The sequence below is a fragment of the Babylonia areolata genome, chromosome 7 (genome assembly GCF_041734735.1).
Source record: "Babylonia areolata isolate BAREFJ2019XMU chromosome 7, ASM4173473v1, whole genome shotgun sequence".
Classification (NCBI taxonomy): domain Eukaryota; kingdom Metazoa; phylum Mollusca; class Gastropoda; order Neogastropoda; family Buccinidae; genus Babylonia; species Babylonia areolata.
This window is the reverse complement of record NC_134882.1, coordinates 14,846,415-14,867,790: the sequence shown is the minus strand read 5'-3', so window position 1 is coordinate 14,867,790 and position 21,376 is coordinate 14,846,415. Positions and strand designations below refer to the sequence as shown.

General features: G+C 42.4%; 1 protein-coding gene across 3 annotated transcripts in view; it reads right to left on the bottom strand.

Moving 5' to 3' along the window:
• LOC143283734 (multidrug resistance-associated protein 1-like) overlaps positions 1-21,376 on the bottom strand; it is a 62,598-nt gene that overhangs the window by 37,352 nt on the left and 3,870 nt on the right. For 2 of the 3 annotated variants that reach the window (XM_076590018.1, XM_076590019.1), the window contains exons 4-14: positions 18,878-18,988; positions 16,651-16,779; positions 14,272-14,406; positions 11,477-11,538; positions 9,405-9,536; positions 8,213-8,686; positions 6,436-6,616; positions 5,104-5,326; positions 4,323-4,420; positions 2,076-2,213; positions 492-638 (exon numbers count right to left, since the gene is read on the bottom strand). In XM_076590018.1, coding sequence (XP_076446133.1) covers positions 492-638; positions 2,076-2,213; positions 4,323-4,420; positions 5,104-5,326; positions 6,436-6,616; positions 8,213-8,686; positions 9,405-9,536; positions 11,477-11,538; positions 14,272-14,406; positions 16,651-16,779; positions 18,878-18,988 — 1,830 coding nt within the window. Of the gene's footprint in view, positions 1-491; positions 639-2,075; positions 2,214-4,322; positions 4,421-5,103; positions 5,327-6,435; positions 6,617-8,212; positions 8,687-8,950; positions 8,959-9,404; positions 9,537-11,476; positions 11,539-14,271; positions 14,407-16,650; positions 16,780-18,877; positions 18,989-21,376 lie in introns of those variants that run through there. The other variant, XM_076590020.1, reaches the window with a different exon arrangement.

Here is a 21,376-nt window from a genome sequence, read left to right as displayed (position 1 = left end):
TTGAACAAAAAACAATTAAAAAATATATAATCATAATCCTAAAATATATATATATAAAAAGATCTGACATTCTAAGTAAAATATAGAATAAATCATGGTTATAAAATATGAACATCTGACAAATTTCGCATCGCGTTTTGTTTTCTGCGCTTTGCGTTGTGGACGCACGCGCACGCACATGCCCTTGTGTGTGTGTGTGTGTGTGTGTGTGTGTGTGTGTGTGTGTGTGTGTGTGTGTGGTCCTGTTCTACTGAATGAAACATCTATTCAAAAAATATGTATTTAAAAAAAAAGGCCCCGCCTTTACTGAAAAAAAAAAAAAACAGAAAAGAAAAAAAAAGCTTACATTTTTTTGTACTGGAAATTTAAACAAAATGTATTTAACGTTCTACAAAACGCACATACATTTTAAAAAATACACACACCCACACAAACACATTCACACACACAGAGACTCACACACGACACATCACACATCCACCACCACTAACCTGTACCATGAAGGAGATAGTGAACCCCAGACTCTCCAGAATCGGTGTCAGCACGGACAGCAGAGACATGATGGCAAATGCAGTGCTGGCGTCGAGAAAGTGGTCCCTCTGTGACAGCACGTACCATGCGTACGTCGCCAAGGTCACCTGTGTACACACACACACACACACACATACACACTCACTTCACAATTCAGCTGCAGCACGTGTTGCACGCAAGTCATGCAAAAACAAGCTTCTTCTTTGTTCGTGGGCTGCAACTCTCATGTTCATTCGTATGTACGAATGGGCTTTTACATGTGTGATAGTTTTTTTTCTCTCTTTTTTTTTTAAATATATATATATATATCTACTTATTTCTTTGTTTTTTTTTTTACCTCCTTACTTATGTACCCCCGTCATGCAGGGGCAACCATACTGTGTTAACGGATGTGTCCATGTTGGGTATATTCTTGTTTCCGTAACCCACTAAAAGCTGACATGTATAACTGGATCTTTAACATGCGTTTCTGAATCTTCTTCATCCGCATACATACATGAAGGGTGTTCAGGCTCAAGCATATGTCTGCACATATTTGTATTTGTATTTCTTTTTACCACAACAGATTTCTCTGTGTGAAATTCGGGCTGCTCTCCCCAGGGAGAGCGCGTCGCTATACTACAGCGCCACCCATGTTTTTGTATTTTTTCCTGCGTGCAGTTTTATTTGTTTTCCTATAGACGTGGATTTTTCATTATAATTTTGCCAGGAACAACCCTTTCGTTGCCGTCAGTTCTTTTACGTGCGCTAAGTGCATGCTGCACACGGGACCTCGGTTTATCGTCTCATCCGAATGACAAGCGTCCAGAACACCACTCAAGGTCTAGTGGAGGGGGAGAAAATATCGGCGGCTGAACCGTGGTTCGAACCATCATTTTGTCGCTCCCAAGGCGGACGCGTTACCTCCAGGCCATCGCTCCACACATATGTTGACATGGGAAAAATCTCCACCCTTACGTAACCCAATAGGAGCGCCGAAACCGGGAATCGAACTCAGGTAATCGTGAGATGAGAGTCCAGCGCTCTTACCGTTCGCCAAGACGGAACCGAAAGTTAAAACGTGTGCAGGAAAGGCAAATGCTTTTCAATTTGAAAATAAAGAAAACGACGAAGACGTGAGGAAAGCATGCGTGTGTGAAAGTTGGGTACAAAGCCTCTCTGATTCGTTTCCCCCACAAGAGTACGCGCGATATGAACATTGTTGTTAATTTATTTATCTGTTTATGATGATTATTATCATTATCATTGTTATGATGATGGTGATGACGATGATCATGATGATGAAGGAAACTTCCCGAATATATATATATATATATTTTAATAAAAAGGATATATTCAAAATATTCGTAACTGCGAGAAAACAGCATAAGTGGATGTCGTTACTAAACACGCCATGCCCGTTCTTTTCGTACAGATTCAACACTGGATCCAACACACACACACACACACACACACACACTTCCCACACACACACCTCTCCCCCCAGCACCCCACGCAGCCCCCCCCCACACACACAGTACCTACACACATAACACACTGCTGACCAGGTAAGACATGAGGTTGGTGCACAGGCCCAGGACCACATAGAGAAGAGCCACCCTCCAAAGACACCGGACCTCCTGCTCCCGCACGTGGGACACCCTTTGCTGGAATGACTCCTCCCATGCGTACAGCTTCAACACCTGTGTGCACATCGTTCGTTTATTCGTTTATATAGTCTGTTCATCTAAGATGATGATATTACACTGAAAATAAATGACATTATTATTTTTTGTTTTGTTTTTGTATAATTGTTTTTTTCTATCATAATGGTGATTATTATCATCATTAATTAGAAATCATCATTTGTGAAAATCAATAGCAGGGGAAGAAATATTCAACTGAAAAGGGGACGGTGGAGGTGGAGGTGGAGGGGGGTGTAGGGGGATGGCAAGGGGGAGGGTAAAGAAAAGAGAGAGAGAGAACAGAATGTGGAAAAGATAGAGTACAGAATGTAAAATGGAGAGGGGGGGGGGGTGTCAGTGACTGAAGAAAGAAAAACATAATATTGGAAGAGTGTGTGTGAGAGGGGGGATGTAGGAAGCTGGATGAGGACAGAAAATTAATCAATAATCAGATATTGTATGCAATACTTCTATAGATTATTATTTGAAAAGAGGATGATGTAGAGACCTACAATAAACAGCCAACTGGACTATTTAACACCTAACTAGCTAAGTTTATGTGTGTGCATGTCGTCGTCATCATCATCATCGTCGTCGTCGTCATCAACATCATCATCTCCCTCTCCATCATCACCACCACCGTCATCATCATAATCATTGTCTTTTTTTAATTTTTATCGTGTATGGTTGTCAGTCGTGTTCGATTATGGCCATTAAAAACAACAGAGGAGGCAACTGCTGTCCCGACTATCTGGGTTACAATTTGACTATTGTGGAGAATGTCTAGTCCAAGTTACATCCCCGCTCTCTTGGCAAAGTGGGCTTGAGGAAAAGTCGGCGTTGAGATGGTCCCCAAAATCCAACTGGGCCCCCAAGGCTACAGAAATAAGTGCCTTCTTCTTCTTCTGCGTTCGTGGGCTGCAACTCCCACGTTCACTCGTATATACGCTAGTGGACTTTTACGTGTATGGCCGTTTTTAACCCGCCATGTTGGCAGCCATACTCCGCTTTCGGGGGTGTGCGTACTGGGTATGTTCTTGTTTCCATAACCCACCGAACGCTGACATGGATTACAGGATTTGATCTTCTGCTTGCATATACACACGAAGGGGGTTCAGGCACTAGCAGGTCTCCACATATGTTGACCTGGGAGATCGTAAAAATCTCCAACCTTTACCCACCAGGCGCCGTCACCGTGATTCGAACCCGGGACCCTCAGATTGAAAGCCCAACGCTTTAACCATTCGGCTATTGCGCCCGTCGAAATAAGTGCCAATGCACTTTGTTTACAGTCACAGTCCTTCAAAAGAGACTGAGCTGTAAAGGAATTTGCACTGCAAAAGAAAAACCACTGAGCTTACAGCTTTCGTTTTGCTGTTGGTCCAACTGTAAGCTTACGTCGTTTATTGTCATTATCATAATTATTATTGTTATTGTTATCATTATTATTATTACGCAAAGGACCTCAGTTTGTCGTCTCATGCGAATACTAGCGTCTAGACCACCATTTAAGGTCTAAAGAAGCGGAGACAATTCTGGCGACTACTGGATTCGATCCCGCACACTCCTATGAGGACGCTTTACCAATAGACCACAGCTTCACATATCAATTCAAATCATGTCGCTTACAGTCCATTCGACCCACGAAGGGGCCGTTTCAAGGCTGAGTATACCTACCTGTTATTTCTTTAAACCAGCGAATAGAGTTGATGAACACTGGTGTGTGGTGCTGCTTAACATTGGTTTTATAGCGGTTATGAACACCGATTTATATCGTTGATGAACACTGGTCTCTGCTCTATGTGCAAGTGAAATTTTTATTGTATTTTGCATTTTGTTTTTCACCGTGTTAATGGTCATGTATTTCTCAATTTCTTGCGAGTTCTCGTCCAGTATATTCTTGGTTTCCTTTTGGTAATTAGTCTTATTAACCGAGTCGCTATTTCAAAATTAACGCCTTTACACTCACACCTCCAACACACCTCAAACACACACACATACACATATATACACACGCACGCACGCACGCTCGCGCGCGCACACACACACACACACACACACACACACACACACACACACACAGTGAGCTGCGGATAAGGCGTTTGAAAACAATGGATCCGCCATCACCTTGATTCCATTCAGGATTTCGCTGAAGACTTTGACACGCAGATCCTTATGAACCAGCAGCTCCTCTTGAACCTTCTTCTGGCACGCTCCAGCAATGCCTGGGAGAAGCACGGATTATCATCATTATTATTATTATCTTTTTTTAAATAAAATAATTATCATTCGTACTCACATAATGCCTATCTTCAGTCGCCTATCCTCTGTCAGAAACCAAGCTCTAAGCGCATTACAAACACGGAGGTAATTACACAACAGGCTGGCTGCCTACCTGGGTAGAGCTGATTGGCATTTGCCTTTAGGCGCTCATCATTCGTTTCCTGTGTCATATGGTCAGGCTTGGGTCACACACACACACACACACACACACACACACGCATGTAAATTAAGTGTTATATTTCGAGTTGATTTTACTCTGAAATTTTGCCAGGGACGACTCTCTTGATGACGCGGGATGACAAAACTGATGTAACAAAAAGTACTACAATGCATTAGAGTGCAACACGACGCATTACGATACAACACAACACAATAATTATTAGACAATACGATACAATCATAAAATACAATGTAATGTAACACAATGCAATGAAATACAATGCAGCACAATACAACACAACACAGCAAAATAAATGCAATACAACACAACACAGTACAATAACATGTGATGAGTCATGAAAGAATCCTACGAACATAACACAGTACAGTAACCCCCCAAGCCTCCACCCACCACCCCACAAAAAAAAAGAAGAAGAAGAAGAAAGGTAGATACAACAACACTGACCAGTGGAAGAGACTAGGGCAGCAAGAACAATGACGCCTGCCAGGACAGCGTTGTCGACGTAATAGTAGATGATGACCAGAACGGCGACTAGGACGACGGGCACGCTGACCCCGAAGAACAGCCTGCTCATGAACTCCTGCAGGCGCTGAGCGTCCACAGACATCAGGCTGGTGATCTCCCCTGACGTCGCTCTTCTTTTGGCTGCGTTGTTGATGCGCAGAGCCTTTTGTGTGTGTGTGTGTGTGTGTGAACAAAAACAAAACAAAACAAACAAAAAAATCCCTATAAATCATGAATAAATGAATGGATTAACTGATTAATAATCAACTGATTAATTAATTGATTAATCAATAGCTTATATAATTAAACAAAATTTGCAAAGTTATTGCAAAGAAATGTACAAGGCATCATACATGTAGAGTGATGGCCTAGAGGTAACGCGTCCGCGTAGGAAGCGAGAGAATCTGAGCGCGCTGGTTCGAATCACGGCTCAGCCGCCGACATTTTCTCCCCCCGCACTAGACCTTGAGTGGTGGTCTGGACGGTAGTCATTCGGATGAGGCGATAAACAGAGGCCCGTGTGCAGCATGCACTTAGCACACGTAGAAGAACCCACGGCAGCAAAAGGGTTGTCCCTGGCAAAATTCTAATGAAAAATCCACTTTGATAGGTAAAAAAACTGCACGCGGGAAAAGATACAAAAAAAAAATTGGGTGGCGCTCTCAGTGTAGCGACGCGCTCTCCATGGGGAGAGCAGCCCGAATCTCACACAGAGAAATCTGTTGTGACAAAAAAGATGATATACAAATACAATACTTTGAAATAAGTCCTATGTATACCCATTACAATAATTATTTGAGTCCGTTTCGTACGTAAGTCACATCAATTAGAAAATAACAAGAGGGGAAAAACATTTGCAAGTTCAGCACTTATATTAATTCTGAAAGAAAATAACAGTAACAGCGCGTAGGATTTTGTATTAACCCTCGGTGTAAAATTGTGTGGGTGAGGATTGAAGAAAGACCCGTTTTGATCAGCGGCAGAGCGGCGTGCATTCTCACACGTGCGTGCAAATGCACACACACGCACACATACATAGACACGCAACACACACATACACACACAAACACGCGACACACACAAATACGCGACACACACATACACACACACACACACACACACATCCTCCCCCCCCGAAAAAAAAAACAACAACAAAAAAACAAAACAAAAAAAACAACAACACACACACACCCATATATAAAAACAACAACAACAAACAACAAAGAAACAAAAACAAACAAGAAAGGAAAAGAAAGGCAAAAAGAAAGACACCTTATCGTAAACAGCCCCAATGACGACGGACTTGATGTGCAGACCAACGCAGTAGGCGCGGTAGCTGCCGGCAGCATAGAAGACAGTGCGGAGGGTGCCGGACAGAAAGAGAGCCAGCGCCAGCACGTAGCCCTGCCACTCTCGTCCCTCCGGCCGGTCGTTCAGATGGCTGATCAGCTGTCTGGATGGGGGCAGTCAGCATCTTGGGTGTCCTTATGATGATGATGATGATGATGATGATGATGATGATGATGATCAGCTGTCTGGATGGGGCCAGTCAGTATCTGGGGTGTCATGATGATGACGACGACGACGATGATGATGGTGATGATTATGCTGTCGATGATGATGACGTTGATGATGATGTCGATGGTGATGGTGATGATGATGATAATCAGCCGCCTGGATGGGGGCAGTCCGCATCTGGGGTGTCCTGATGATGATGATGATGATGATGATGATGATGATGATGATGGTGATGATGATGACGCTCATGATGATGTCGATGATGGTGATGATGATGATGTCGATGGTGGTGATGGTGTCGATGATGGTGATGTCGATGGTGATGATGATGATTACGATGATGATGATGTCGATGATGATGATGGTGATGATGATGATGTCGGTAATGATGATGATGTCGATGATGATGGTGGTGGTGGTGTTGATGATAACGATAATGAAGTCGATGCTGATGATAGTGACGACCACGATGATGATAATGATGATGTCGGTGATGATGATGATGTCGATGATGATGAGGAGAAGAAGAACAACAACAACAACTACAACAATAACAACAAGAACAACAAGAAGCAGACAATAAGCAAGGTCAGGAGAAGGTTGAATTTGTTTAGTGTCCCGGTGATTGCAGACATTTTGTCAAGAGTACTGATTTTTACATTCCGAGTATTATCGTTCAGAAGAGTGGAAGCTGGATGAATGGTGAGTTGGAGGAAACCGGGTAAATGGGGGCTGTAGAATTTGATACGAATATCCTAATACAATTACAGAAAATTACTTAACGGACTTCGAAAAAGAGATCCAAGTCAAACAACTGATAATGAATGCAAAAAGTTAATGAAAAAAAATTTCAACATTTTCCGACACTTGTGATGACACGCTTTCGTGTTGGTAAGGCTTCATGCAATGTCAGTTATTTGTGGTGTCCTTACACCACTGCTGCTGTTACTGCTACTGCTACTACTACTACTACTACTACTATACACAAACACACTGTCCATGCAACCATGTAGTGTCCTTATAACAATGATGAATAATGATGATGATGATGGTGATGATGAAATAAGGAGGAGGTGGATGATGATGAAGAAGACTATGCAAGTTCAGTTATATTTGGTATCCTCACACTACTGCTGCTGCTACTGCAGCTACTACTACTACTACTACTACTATATACAAACACATTGAACATACAACCATGATGAATAACGATGGTGATTATGATGAAAGAAGAAGAAGAAAAAGAAGACTATATGCAAAGTAAGTTTTATGTGCTATCGTTACACTACTACTACTACTGCTACTACTACTACTACTACTACTACTATATTGATATGATAGGCCAGTTATCTGTGACATTACGCCAGGCACACACACACACACACACACACACACACACACACACACACACGAAAAACACACACACACACGAAACACACACACACACGAAAAACACACACACACACACACACACACACACACACACACACACACACACACACAAACCAGAACAGAAAAAAAAAGAACTGACCCCAGAATCAGAGGGCAGGAGACAAGGAAAGCGTCAGACACCAGCCGCTGGGCCACGAACACCGCCATGGTGGCCCCAAACTGACGAAGCAGCACGCGCACCAAGGAAGGTCGCCCGGCTGACCCGCTGTCACCGTTCGCAACACCGGTTGTCACGTGCGCGAGCACGCGCACGCGCGTGCCTTCATCTTCCTCCGTTGCTGGGCAGCTCTCGTGCAGCTCGCGGTCAGTGTCACCACTGTGCGACTGTGTGAGCGGTTGTTGTTGCTGTTGTTGTTGCTTTCTGCCTGGGGCGTGCTTCGCTGTTCTGTTGTTAAGCTGATCAAGGGTGTTGTCATCATCATCATTGTTCTGGTGGTGTGGTCCGAGAAGGGGCGTCTTCTCGTCAGCAACGTAGGACCTCTCACGGCGTTTCGTCATTGCCAGGCCATTGCCGTAAGCTACTGCAGGTGAGGAGGGGTACTGTCGGTTTAATCTGGAATAGTTGTTTTTCTTTTTTTTTGTCGATGGGTGTGAGGAGCAGCATGCTGTCATGGCTATGGTAATGTTTTTGTCTATACAAAGAAAAGAAGTTATTATCATACATATAAACACAAGAAGAAAGTAGTAACACACACACACACACACACACACACACACACACACACACAACACACGACTACATACACACGCACGCACCTCTTGTAAATAACTTACTTACTTCTGGTATCTCTGCAATTCCTGGTAGAGAACAACTTACTTCTTGCATCTCTGTACCTCCTGTGATTGAACAACTTACTTCTTGCATCTCTGTACCTCCTGTGGGTGAACAACTTACTTCTTGCATCTCTGTACCTCCTGTGGGTGAACAACTTACTTCTTGCATCTCTGTACCTCCTGTGGGTGAACAACTTACATCTTGCATCTCTGTACCTCCTGTGGGTGAACAACTTACTTCTTGCATCCCTGTACCTCCTGTGGGTGAACAACTTGTATCCTGCATCTCTGCACCTCCTGTGGGTGAACAACTTACGTCTTGCATCTCTGTACCTCCTGTGGTTGAACAACTTACATCTTGCATTGCTGCACCTCATGTGAATGAACAACTTAATTCGCTTCACCTCCTGTAGGTGGACAACTTACATCTTGCATTGCTGCACCTCATGTGAATGAACAACTTAATTCGCTTCACCTCCTGCAGGTGGACAACTTACTTCTTGCATCTCTGCACCTCCCGTGCCCACAGCCGCTCAAAAACTGGTACCAGGGTGGAGGACTGATCCCGCGGGGACAGATTCCACAGGTCGGACGTCTCGATGCCCCGTCTGTAGCCCTGCACCATCAGCCTGCACCCAGGGGAAATCACCCTTTACACTTTTGCTCTCCCCTTGCAGCGAAAGTTCTTTTCATTTCTTTTCAAAGTGGCATAGATAACGTAATGATAATTTCATCACGGCAAGGTTGTTTCTTTTCTTTTTTTAAATGTTGCACAGAAACGTAGAATAGAAGAAAAAAAAAAAGAAGAAAAAAAAAAGAAAAAAAAAGAAAAAAAGAAGAAAACAACAATAACAACAACAAAAACCCAAAACAACAACACGTAAAGCACATACACACGAAGGAACAAGAAACGAACAGTATGGATACATATGTTTTTGCTCCTTCATGTTATGCGCTTTTATGTTCTATTTTTGTTAAATTCTACATTTTCATCTATATGTAAAACACACACACACACCACATCGCACACAAATACACCCTTTTGAGAGTGCTCAGTAACTGCACAGCATCGTTCACAAACACTCACGTCAAATTATCCTATGGTCTAACTGCAAATGACAATATTTTGCAGATTTCTGTCAAAACTGACGTTCTGATCTGTCACCAATATGCTTTCTTAAATTCTCCCAGCACTGGTAATGCGCATTCAACATATCCGATCAAATAAAATTATTTCAAACTGTGTCAAAGTTCAAGTCCTACAACTCGCTTCCCTTGATTTTAGGATTTTGAGAGTACGTTTGTAACCTTGGTTGGCAGTGGTGCGCGAAGAGAAGAAATAGCCGGAAATAGTCAGAAATAGCTGATGAAATGGATATTCATTAAAGTATCAGGAAAAGGTCGAAGCAGACGTTAAATTGTGAAATGCAACCGTTAAGAACGCTTCGAAGTGGGGCGGTATACGACTCGTTCGCAATCACACGGTGTTCGCGATTACCCATACCTACCCTATTTCATGAGATAAGGGAAAGAATTCCTTGCAAGCACGTCAGTACACAAAACACAGAATGCAGATGTACCCACACGTGCTCCCATCTCTCTCTCCCGCCACACGCACAAGCTTAAACACAACGTACTTTACAACGCATACGCACGCAAATGTTTACAATACAATACAATCACGTGTGATGGGACATTAAACAAAAATTCCTACAATACAATACAATACAATACAATACACAGTACACAAACTTTATTGTCTATACTATGGAACAGAGATGTTCTTTTTGGCAGCAGCACATGTACAACATAAAAAGAAAACAACCAACAAATACAATGAATGAAAAATAGAAAGATAATCTGAATGGCACCGAATGGAAATAGCTATATACAAATATACAGATTACTGAAATTCACGTGTCTCTCATGCGGGTACAAAAGAGCAAACGAATGAGCGAGCGAGCGAGAAAGAGGCAGAGAGAGGGAGAGACATAGAGACAGAGAAAGACACACACACACACACACAGAGACAGAGAGAGAGAGAGAGAGAGAGAGAGACAGAGAGAAAGAGAGATTTAGAGAGAGACAGGGAGAGAGAGACAGAGAGAGAGATAGAAAGAGAGACAGAGAGGGAGACAGAGATAGAGACAGACAGACAGAGACAGAGAGAGGGTCGACCCATATTTTTTTTTCTGTCTGCAAGTGTTTTCACTACCAAAGTCAATTCTTGTACATCATTTTTTTTTTTCAGGAACAATCCTTTTGTTCCCGTGTGTTCTTTGGAGTTGGCTGAAGTGCATGCTGCAAAAGCAGCCTCGGTTTACCGTCTCATTCAATGACTAGCACCCAGACCACTACTTAAGGTCTAGTGGATCGGGAGGGAGTAAAAATCTAGGTCTCGTATGTGGGACAGTATGTAGATGGGCAGGAAGGGTAGTTATCAAACTGTTTGGTTGACTGGTTTTATACATGCGTGCGCTGCCTAAAGATAAAGAGCACGCTTAAAACGGCAACTAAGTTTTTAAGTGAAATGTCAATATTTATATTTTATTTAAAAACTGCAACTTACTGATTCAGCCAGGCGAAAGTCAACTGATTCAAGAAGGACGCAGTTGTCTCTGGGCAAATTTTCTGAAACACACACACACACACACACACATAGTATAAACAGACCGACAAGCAAACATACAGGAAACATAATAATAATAATAATAATAATAAAAACAACAAAACGTAACCAGTTGTAAACAATGCCAACAGTTCAATCATTCGTTTCTAACTATCCGTCTTATCGTTGACTGGTGGAAAAACCACATGCTTCGGTGTGAGGAAACATTATAATAATAAAACAACAACAACAACAAAACGAAGCCAGTTGCAAACAATGCAAACATGTCAATCATTCGTCTCTGACTATCCGTCTTATCACTGACTGGTGGAAAAACCACATGCTTAGGGTGCGAGAGATGACGGGCGCAATAGCCGAGTGGTTAAAGCGTTGGACTGTCAATCTGAGGGTCCCGGGTTCGAATCACGATGACGGCGCCTGGTGGGTAAAGGGTGGAGATTTTTACGATCTCCCAGGTCAACATATGTGCAGACCTGCTAGTGCCTGAACCCCCTTCGTGTGTATATACAAGCAGAAGATCAAATACGCACGTTAGAGATCCTGTAATCCATGTCAGCGTTCGGTGGGTTATGGAAACAAGAACATACCCAGCATGCACACCCCCGAAAACGGAGTATGGCTGCCTACATGTCGGGGTAAAAACGGTCATACACGTAAAAGCCCACTCGTGTGCATACGAGTGAACGCAGAAGAAGAAGAAGGTGCGAGAGATGACACCACTCATGCCGGCTGCATACGGCGTACCACTCGCCTCTCAATGATTTCACAAACGACTGTTTAACGCAAACGCACACTAATGAAATGCTCGTAAAATGTATTTGAAAAATTACGGCTATTCTTTCCCCAGACACACACCAACACACTGAGTTAAAAACTTTGGTCATGGCTTATGCATGGGGTGTCTTCGGTGCTTACTGCTGACAGCACCTAGCTAGAGGGGAGTGGATAGTATTCTATCTAGTTATGACTAGGAATCATTGAATTCATTTCAAAACAATCTCAGTCATAACCCACAATCATGATATTTCAAGACCGAATCATGCACTATATGTATTGTTTTCATCAGTGCTAGTTAGTGTACATCATATATACTTCACAAAAAGTTAAGGACCACTTTACAGAAGCATATGTTTTTATAAATGTCAAAACATTGACAGATGGTTTAAATTATGCAGGCTGTATATGGTCTAGTTCTGGCCTCTCACTAAATACACAAACAGCTGTTTCAGGCAAAATGCACCATGCACAGCTTTAAAGATGTAATGTTATTTAGTTGTTTTATAAAAAAAAGACAGCTATAGGTTTTCACCTGTAAGAAATGTAAGTGCATGTGCAAAACAGCACCTCTAGTTATGGGTGGTGTTCATTACACCGACTGAAACCATGAAAAGCAGAATTAAAGAATATGTGCCAGAATTTGAAGGCAAAATGAAAACGACAGTGGGGAATGGAGTTTCATCCACAAAAATGTAATGTGTCAATCCTGCTGCAGATCAAGGGAGCCAACCCTCTTCAATTACCAACTGATAGGGTTTACAAAAGAGTGATAAACTAGCTCTAAATACCTTGGTGTCGACATCACTAGCGACCTGAACTGGAAGATCCAAAATAGTATGTTTTGCTTCCTAAGAAGGAATCTGAAGGATGCCAACGAGAAGACCAAAGTCGATGCATATTGCACGCTTGCAAGACCAAATCTGGAATTTTGCGGCTCAGTGTGGAATCCCCAGACAGCTCATCAAATCCACCAGATCGAGCAAGCGCAAAGAAAAGCTGCGAGTTATGTTACTTGTCATTTCATATATGACAACAGTGTGACAAAACTAAGCTTCATAAATGAAAATTGAACACTCTCGACAGCAGAAGAACAAAAGCACAGTTAACTAGTTATGCTCTACAAAATCATTAATGACCTGATCGACATCCAGCCTACTCAGTATGTCAACTGTAACCTTGGCAAAACACGATCAAATCATGTACATAACCTTTCGTAACTGTCAGCGAGAACCAATATTTTAATTAACACACCTTTTCTCCTCTTATCATTCCAACTTGGAATTCTCTTCTAGCTTCTGTAAAGTAGCTGAGGCTCCTTCCTGGACATCCTTTAAGAGGGGGTTTTCTCTCATATGCACTGCCTAGGATCATTTGCTGAAGTAGGATCGATGAAGGTTAGAGCTATGCCGGTCGTCGTTTATCCTCGGGGACCGCTACAATAGCTGGACTGGTCAAAGTGGAGGCATGGAGATGATTATGCATAGTTTCGCATATTTTGTTTTTCTTCAATTGGGTTTTTTCTTTTCTTTGTAGAAATCACTTTCTTTGTCTTTTTTCTTTTCTTTCTTTCTTTTTCTTTTCTTTTCTTTGTAGATGGTCTAGCATCACTGATATTGTGCAACGTTGGTTTGTCGTCATCTACTTTTCTTTATTTCAGTTATTTATCCTCTATTGTTGTTTTTTTTTGTTTATCTGCACCACGCAATGCTGGATGTGTGAGAGTCCAGGTGACGGTACATCGTCAACACTGGTGATTGAAGAAGCCTGAAATCGCCGCTGTTTGCCGCAAAATCAACATCACTGCAATGTTCCCCCACGAAGAAATCTGTGCAAGTTTCAAAGTGAACGAGTATAAAGAGAATATGACACATTTTATTACTGTTTATCGTTGTTGTTGTTGCAGTTGTTGCTTTTGTTGTTGCTGTATTTCTTTCAAGCAGCCCAGCAGCATACTGTACCTTGTCCTTTGAGCAGGAATTGGTGAAGAAGAAAACGGCAACGGGATCAGCAAAAGCGTACAGTATCATCATGGCGAAAGTGAAGACGTAGCTCAGCACAAATATTGAAAACTCCTCAAAGTCACTCTCATAATCCTGAAATAGAATACGTGTGACTTTATTGTTTTATAAATATACAAACTCCGATAAAACTGGTAATTTTACCCAAACTCAGAAATAAGACTCCATGTAGAAATAAGCGAAAACTGCAGAATGATACTGATACAATCATAAGAGAGAGAGAGAGAGAGAGAGAGAGAGAGAGAGAGAGAGAGAGAGATTCAGATTCAGATTCAAATGGTTTATTCATTTAGACCATAGCCCCATATGAACAAGGGGCGATAACAATATCTTTATGTCATCAGAACTGTAGTAACAAAACCATATCTTTTAAATGGGGTGAGTTCCATTTTATGATGGAATGTTCCAGTTATGATCAGTTCCAAAACAGATATGTTCCTAAAAATATATATGTCTCCAAAATCGGTTTTTAATTTTTGTAAATATTTTATGCTCAATGGACGCAAAAAAAGTCAATTTAGCTATATGTGAGTTGATTAAATGTGCAAATGTTGTCTGGATAGACTTTAGGGTCAAAAGACATTTTCTGTTTTCTCAACTTTTATGTGACATAATTGTGTATTTGGAAATGTTTGTTCTGGGTATGAAATCATTATTTTGTAGTAATCCACCATACTCCAATAGGAGTGAAAGGATTATTGAAACTTGAAACGTGTGTGTGTGTGTGTGTTGTATGTGTGTGTGTGTGTGTGTGTGTGTGTGTGCGTGCATGTACTGACAACATTTCAATATTCCCTGTTCAAATTTGAAATAAACGACAAACACGTGCTCAGTTCATCTTCTGATCCCAGCCCCTCTCTCCCTACCTCCCTCCCTCTGTGTGTGTGTGTGTGTGTGTGTGTGTGTGTGTGTGTGTGTGTGTGTGTGTGTGTGTGTGTGTGTGTGTGTGTGTGTGTGTACTGACAACAACACAATGGCACCTGCTCATATCAAAATAAACCAGATTCACGTGCAGAGTGCATCTTCTGAAGCTATCTCTTTCTCTCTCTGTCTCTCTCTCTCTCTCTCTCTCTCTCTCTTTCTCTCTCTCTCTCGCAACAATCCAATGGCCACACCTAAAGCGAAATAAATAAGAATCATGTGCTGAGTTCATCCTCTGACTCTGCCCTCTCTCTCTCAATCTGTGTGTGTGTGTGTGTGTGTGTGTGTGTGTGTGTGTGTGTGTGTGTGTGTGTGTGAGAGAGAGAGAGAGCGAGTGAGTAAGTGTGTGTATGAGAGAGAGAGAGAGAGAGAGTGTGTGTGTGTGAGAGAGAGAGAGAGAGAGAAACCTGAAAGAGAGAGAAAGAGAATGAGAGGAGAGAGATAGAGACCAGGGAGAGAGACAGACAGAGCAGAGAGATAGAGAGAGAGAGACAGAGTGTGTGTGTGTGTGTGTGTGTGTGTGTGTGTGTGTGTGTACTCGAAATGAACGAGACTCACGTGCTCAGTTCAACCTCTTCTCTCGAGAGAGTTGAGAGAGAACGAGAGAGACTGAGGCAGAGACAGACAGACAGACAAGGCACAAAATGAGAAAAAAGTGATAGACAGAGAGAGAGAAAAACGGTACAGAGATACAGACAGACAGAGAGATTATGATGGGTTACTTAAGGTTCAGTGATGAATGCGAACAGATACCTTCACCGGAACAGCCTACTAAACGACAAACACAAAACGAATAAAACGACGAAAATCAGTTGCTGCATAGCAACTACACAACCTGTTCAGTGAAACACCATGAAGAACGATATTACTGGTCTGACACAGACAACGATCATAATAATAACAGTAAAACTGCTGCTGCTGCTGCTACCACTACTACTATGCTACTTAAAGAATAAAGTATGCGATCAGCACTCTATACTATATAAAATGTATTCTGCCCCTTCCTATATCTGTGGCTTGTACAGCCACCTCGACACTCCATCCTCACTCTCTTCGATCGGCTTCGGATCCACTCTGTTTACGCATACCCAGAATCAAACAATCCACTGTTGGACGCCGTTCTTTCTCTGTCTCTGGACCTTTCATTTGGAATGGACTTCCGCTTTCGCTTCGTCTGGTCTCCGCACTCAGCTCTTTCAAGTCTGACCTTAAAACCCACCTCTTCCCAAGATAGCCTCCCTCCCCCGCCTCTTCCTTGTCTTCAGTTTTAGAGTTATGCATGCGTGTGAATGACTGGTGTGAAAGCGCTTAGATTTGTCTCTCCACAAGATTCAGCGTAATATGAATACTATCATTATTATCATTATTACATAATTGTTTGTCCAGTACTTCACGAACCTTCTGCAGTATGAGCGTGTAGAAAGGTATGACATCACAGCAAGTTTTCAGGCTCCAGAATATGAACAAGGGTGATGACGTGATCAAACAACGGCTTTTCTCGTACTGGGTCATCAGGGTCCCAGCCAGCTGGAAAAGAGGAACCAGACCTTAAACGAACATCAAAGATTTCTCAGGAAAAAAACAACAACAACAGCACTGGTTTGCCAGCGACCTAAAACCCTTTCGCTGCTGAACCGTAACCCTTTAACTGCTGCTGACGTTTACGTTACTCAGTGAAGGGCTGTCATCTTGGACAGGCTGTTTACAGGTCAGTGAAGGGATGTCACCTTGGACAGACTGAGTTTACAGGTCAGTGAAGGGCTGTCACCTTGGACAGAGTTCACAGGTCAGTGAAGGGCTGTCACCTTGGACAGAATGTAGTTTACAGGTCAGTGAAGGGCTGTCACCTTGGACAGAATGTAGTTTACAGGTCAGTGAAGGGCTGTCACCTTGGACAGACTGAGTTCACAGGTCAGTGAAGGGCTGTCACCTTGGACAGACTGAGTTCACAGGTCAGTGAAGGGCTGTCACCTTGGACAGAATGGAGTTTACAGGTCAGTGAAGGGATGTCACCTTGGACAGAATGGAGTTTACAGGTCAGTGAAGGGCTGTCACCTTGGACAGAATGGAGTTTACAGGTCAGTGAAGGGCTGTCACCTTGGACAGAATGTAGTTTACAGGTCAGTGAAGGGCTGTCACCTTGGACAGACTGAGTTCACAGGTCAGTGAAGGGCTGTCACCTTGGACAGACTTTCACAGGTCAGTGAAGGGCTGTCACCTCGGACAGAATGGAGTTTACAGGTCAGTGAAGGGCTGTCACCTTGGACAGACTTTCACAGGTCAGTGAAGGGCTGTCACCTTGGACAGAATGGAGTTTACAGGTCAGTGAAGGGCTGTCACCTTGGACAGACTGAGTTCACAGGTCAGTGAAGGGCTGTCACCTTGGACAGACTGAGTTTACAGGTCAGGATGTCAGTCATTATTTTTATTTTATTTTATTTTTTTAACTTATTTCCCAGAAGGGGGGTGGGGGTTGGTGCGTTACATTTGTGTAGCAACACCAATGGCACCACTTGATTAATACACAGAACGTAGCAAGTGCACTTAAAACTCATGCCATGCTGATCTCCCTTCATCAAAGGTCGGCAGCCAAGGAGTTACTGAAATGAAATAAAGTGTGACATCAACCTGTAGTGCGAGAACTGCTTCTGGTGTGGATTTTAAACTGTTGTATTGATTTTGCTGACTTAAAAGAAAGAACTGCGATCCCCTGAGGAGGGAGTCCAGGAAAAGAATGATGTCCGACATCCTGACCTGTAACTTCAGTCCTATCTCCGGCAACATCACGTCACTGGTGAGCACACTGGTCAGCAGCAGTCAAGAGGTTAAATCTTTTTTTTCTTTCTTTTTTTTCTTGCTGCCCCATCACCTGCTGCCGTTTCCGTGGCATTACTCCCACGCCGCTCATTTAGATTCCCCCATACACGGCCACACCCGGGTTCCTCCGTCGCAGTTCCAGCGTCGGCAGTCCACAGGGAACCATCGAGGTTAAATCTTAATTCTTCACTGGGGTTTGATGTCTCATGATTTGGACCCAGTCTTTGAATGAGAATGTAAAAGTTATGTGATTTTGGTGAGTATGACATCTACTTTCAACAAATTCACACACACACACACACACACACACACACACAAAACTAAAACATACAACCGGGGCAACAGTGTGGCATTTGAGTTTAAGCAGACTTTATTTTAATTCTAATCTCCACATGGAAAGTATACACGTCTGTAAGAAATACTCTTCACAAATGAACACCAAGCAATAAGAATGTCTTTGTCATCGGAGTGTTTGATGCCCTCATTGATATCTTCAACGTCTGCTGGCATTTATTATTTTTTTTTACATAGTTTTTCTTTCGTATTTACTATAGTCTCAAAATCAACAATATTCTGCTATTCACCACTCTATTTATCTGAAAATGTGCTTTGCGGGTGTGTGTGTGTGTGTGTGTGTGTGTGCGTGTGTGTGCGTATGTGTGCGCATGCACGCAGAAGCGTGTGTGTATTTGTACTCTGCTACATGTTAAGCGATGTTTTCACAAGTAAAAAAAAAAAAATGCTTGAAGCTTTCTGTTCATTACAAAACGGGAGACACAAGCGTGCACTAGCCTTTACCGTGACTTACCAGTGTAATCAGCAGCACAACGCCGCTCACAACGGAGGCCCAGGTCAGTGCACGTGAGACTCGGAACAGGAAACCCAAGGCGGACAGTACACACAGGATGGACCCACATGTCTGCACACAGGGGAAGCATCCATTATCAAATCAACTCAACTCAAATCAAATCAATAACTCTTTCCGTTAAAAGGCCTCCCGACCATGCAAAGGTACTCCCCCCTCCCCTCCTCCCCAAAACAAAACAATAACAACAACAACAAAGCAGAAGAAAAAAACAACCAACATACAAACATGGCGGCTGGCGTCCACAATTCTCATTCGGCTTTCAAAATCAGTTCAACTCCAAACACTTGAGTTGAAGGATGAATTCCATGAACCATGTCATTTCTTACACGACCTCATCGCAAAACGCACAAAAATATTCGTTTTAAACTGGCCCCAGGTTTTTACGATGATAATAATCACAAATCGGGAATGGATTCCTCACCTCAGTTCAGGACAAACCTCGCAGTGGAGAACACAACATTGTCGTCTGCTAACAAAAAATGTTCAGTTTCCTCAGTTGTCTGTACGATTGCAGTGAATCAAAAAAACCCTGGTGGCGGTTTAAATCAACACTCGGTCAGTCTTTCAACTAATCAGTCAGTCTCAATTACTCAAAAATACTCCAACGATTAATCGGTTTGCTGATGGTATTCGAAAAAATAAATAAATAGATAAATAAATAAATAAAAAGGATTCTTTTTGAAGGGCAAAAACTCTTGCGAAGTCTTCTCGCATGAACAACTGCAAAACTGCAGTTGACGTTCGTGCCGAAAATCAAATCAATGGACTTGTTTAAACTGTCTGCGTTCACACACGCATCTTTGCACATTCATTCATTCTCACACTCATCTCTTATTTCAGTTTTTTTTTCTCTCACCCAACATCCCACTCCCTACCTTGAAACAAACAGGTAAACGGACAAAATAAAGTACCTCAAAAGAAGGGGCAACAGAAGAAAACGAGAGAAAAACAAAAGACCTTTTTACAGCTGACTGTTGTGAGTGCCGTCACATACAAATATGACCCATGTCACACTGTCATGCACACACACACACACACACACACACACACACACACACACACACACACAGACACTCACGCACACACACACACACACACACACGTACACACACACACACACTCACGCACGCACACGAACACCCGGCTCCCTTTCTTTTTTGTTTTTGCACACACACACACACACACACACACACACACACACACACACACACACACACACACACAGACACCCACACACACACACAAACACACACACACACACACACACACACACATATATATATATATATATATATATATATATATATATATATATATATATATATATATATATATGTCCCTCCCTTACAAACACACACACACACACACACACACACACACACACACACACACACACACACACACGGGCCCCCATTCTTTTTTCTTTTTTTCTTTCTTTTTTTTCTTCCGATATCATTCTTAGTGAACAAACATTAAATCGATGAACAGATTTACACGGGTGATTACATGGACTCACATTTACACACGAAAGTCAACACAGAAAACTGCGACTCGAAAAACGTGTCCGATCTGCTTAAAAAGAACAAATTATTTATCAATAATATTTTATCCTCCTTTTTTTGTGCGCATAGAGTTGACTTCATCAAGATTCTGCGCCCTATAAATATTATTATTATTATTATTATCAGTAGTATATTTTTTATGTATTTATCTATTTAAAATTTTTTTTTTTCTTTTCTTTTAATTTTTTCTCAAGGCCTGACTAAGCGCATTGGGTTACGCTGCTGGTCAGACATCTGCTTGGCAGATGTGGTGTAGCGTATATGGATTTGACCGAAGGCAGTGACGCCTCCTTGATCTACTGATACTGATACTGATACCTCCGAGGTCTTTTTGATCGGCAAATATAATGTGCACAAAAGCCCTTCAACCCATGACTCAACACGAACCTCACTCTACCTCTTCTGGTATCGGAAAGCAAACAATCCGAAGATCATGAGCATTGATGACTCGACGAATGAAAAAAAAAAGCAAAAAAAACCCCCAAAACAAAAACCTTCACCCCCCCCCCCAAAAAAAAACCCTTCACCCCCCAAAAAACAAAAACCTTCACCCCCCAAAAACAAAAACCTTCACCCACCTTCACCCCCCCAAAACAAAAACCTTCACCCCCCAAAAAACAAAAACCTTCACCCACCTTCACCCCCAAAAAACAAAAACCTTCACCCACCTTCACCACCCCAAAACAAAAACCTTCACCCCCCAAAAAACAAAAACCTTCACCCACCTTCACCCCCCCAAAACAAAAACCTTCACCCACCTTCACCCCCCAAAAACAAAAACCTTCACCCACCTTCACCCCCCCAAAACAAAAACCTTCACCCACCTTCACCCCCCCAAAAACAAAAACCTTCACCCACCTTCACCCCCCCAAAACAA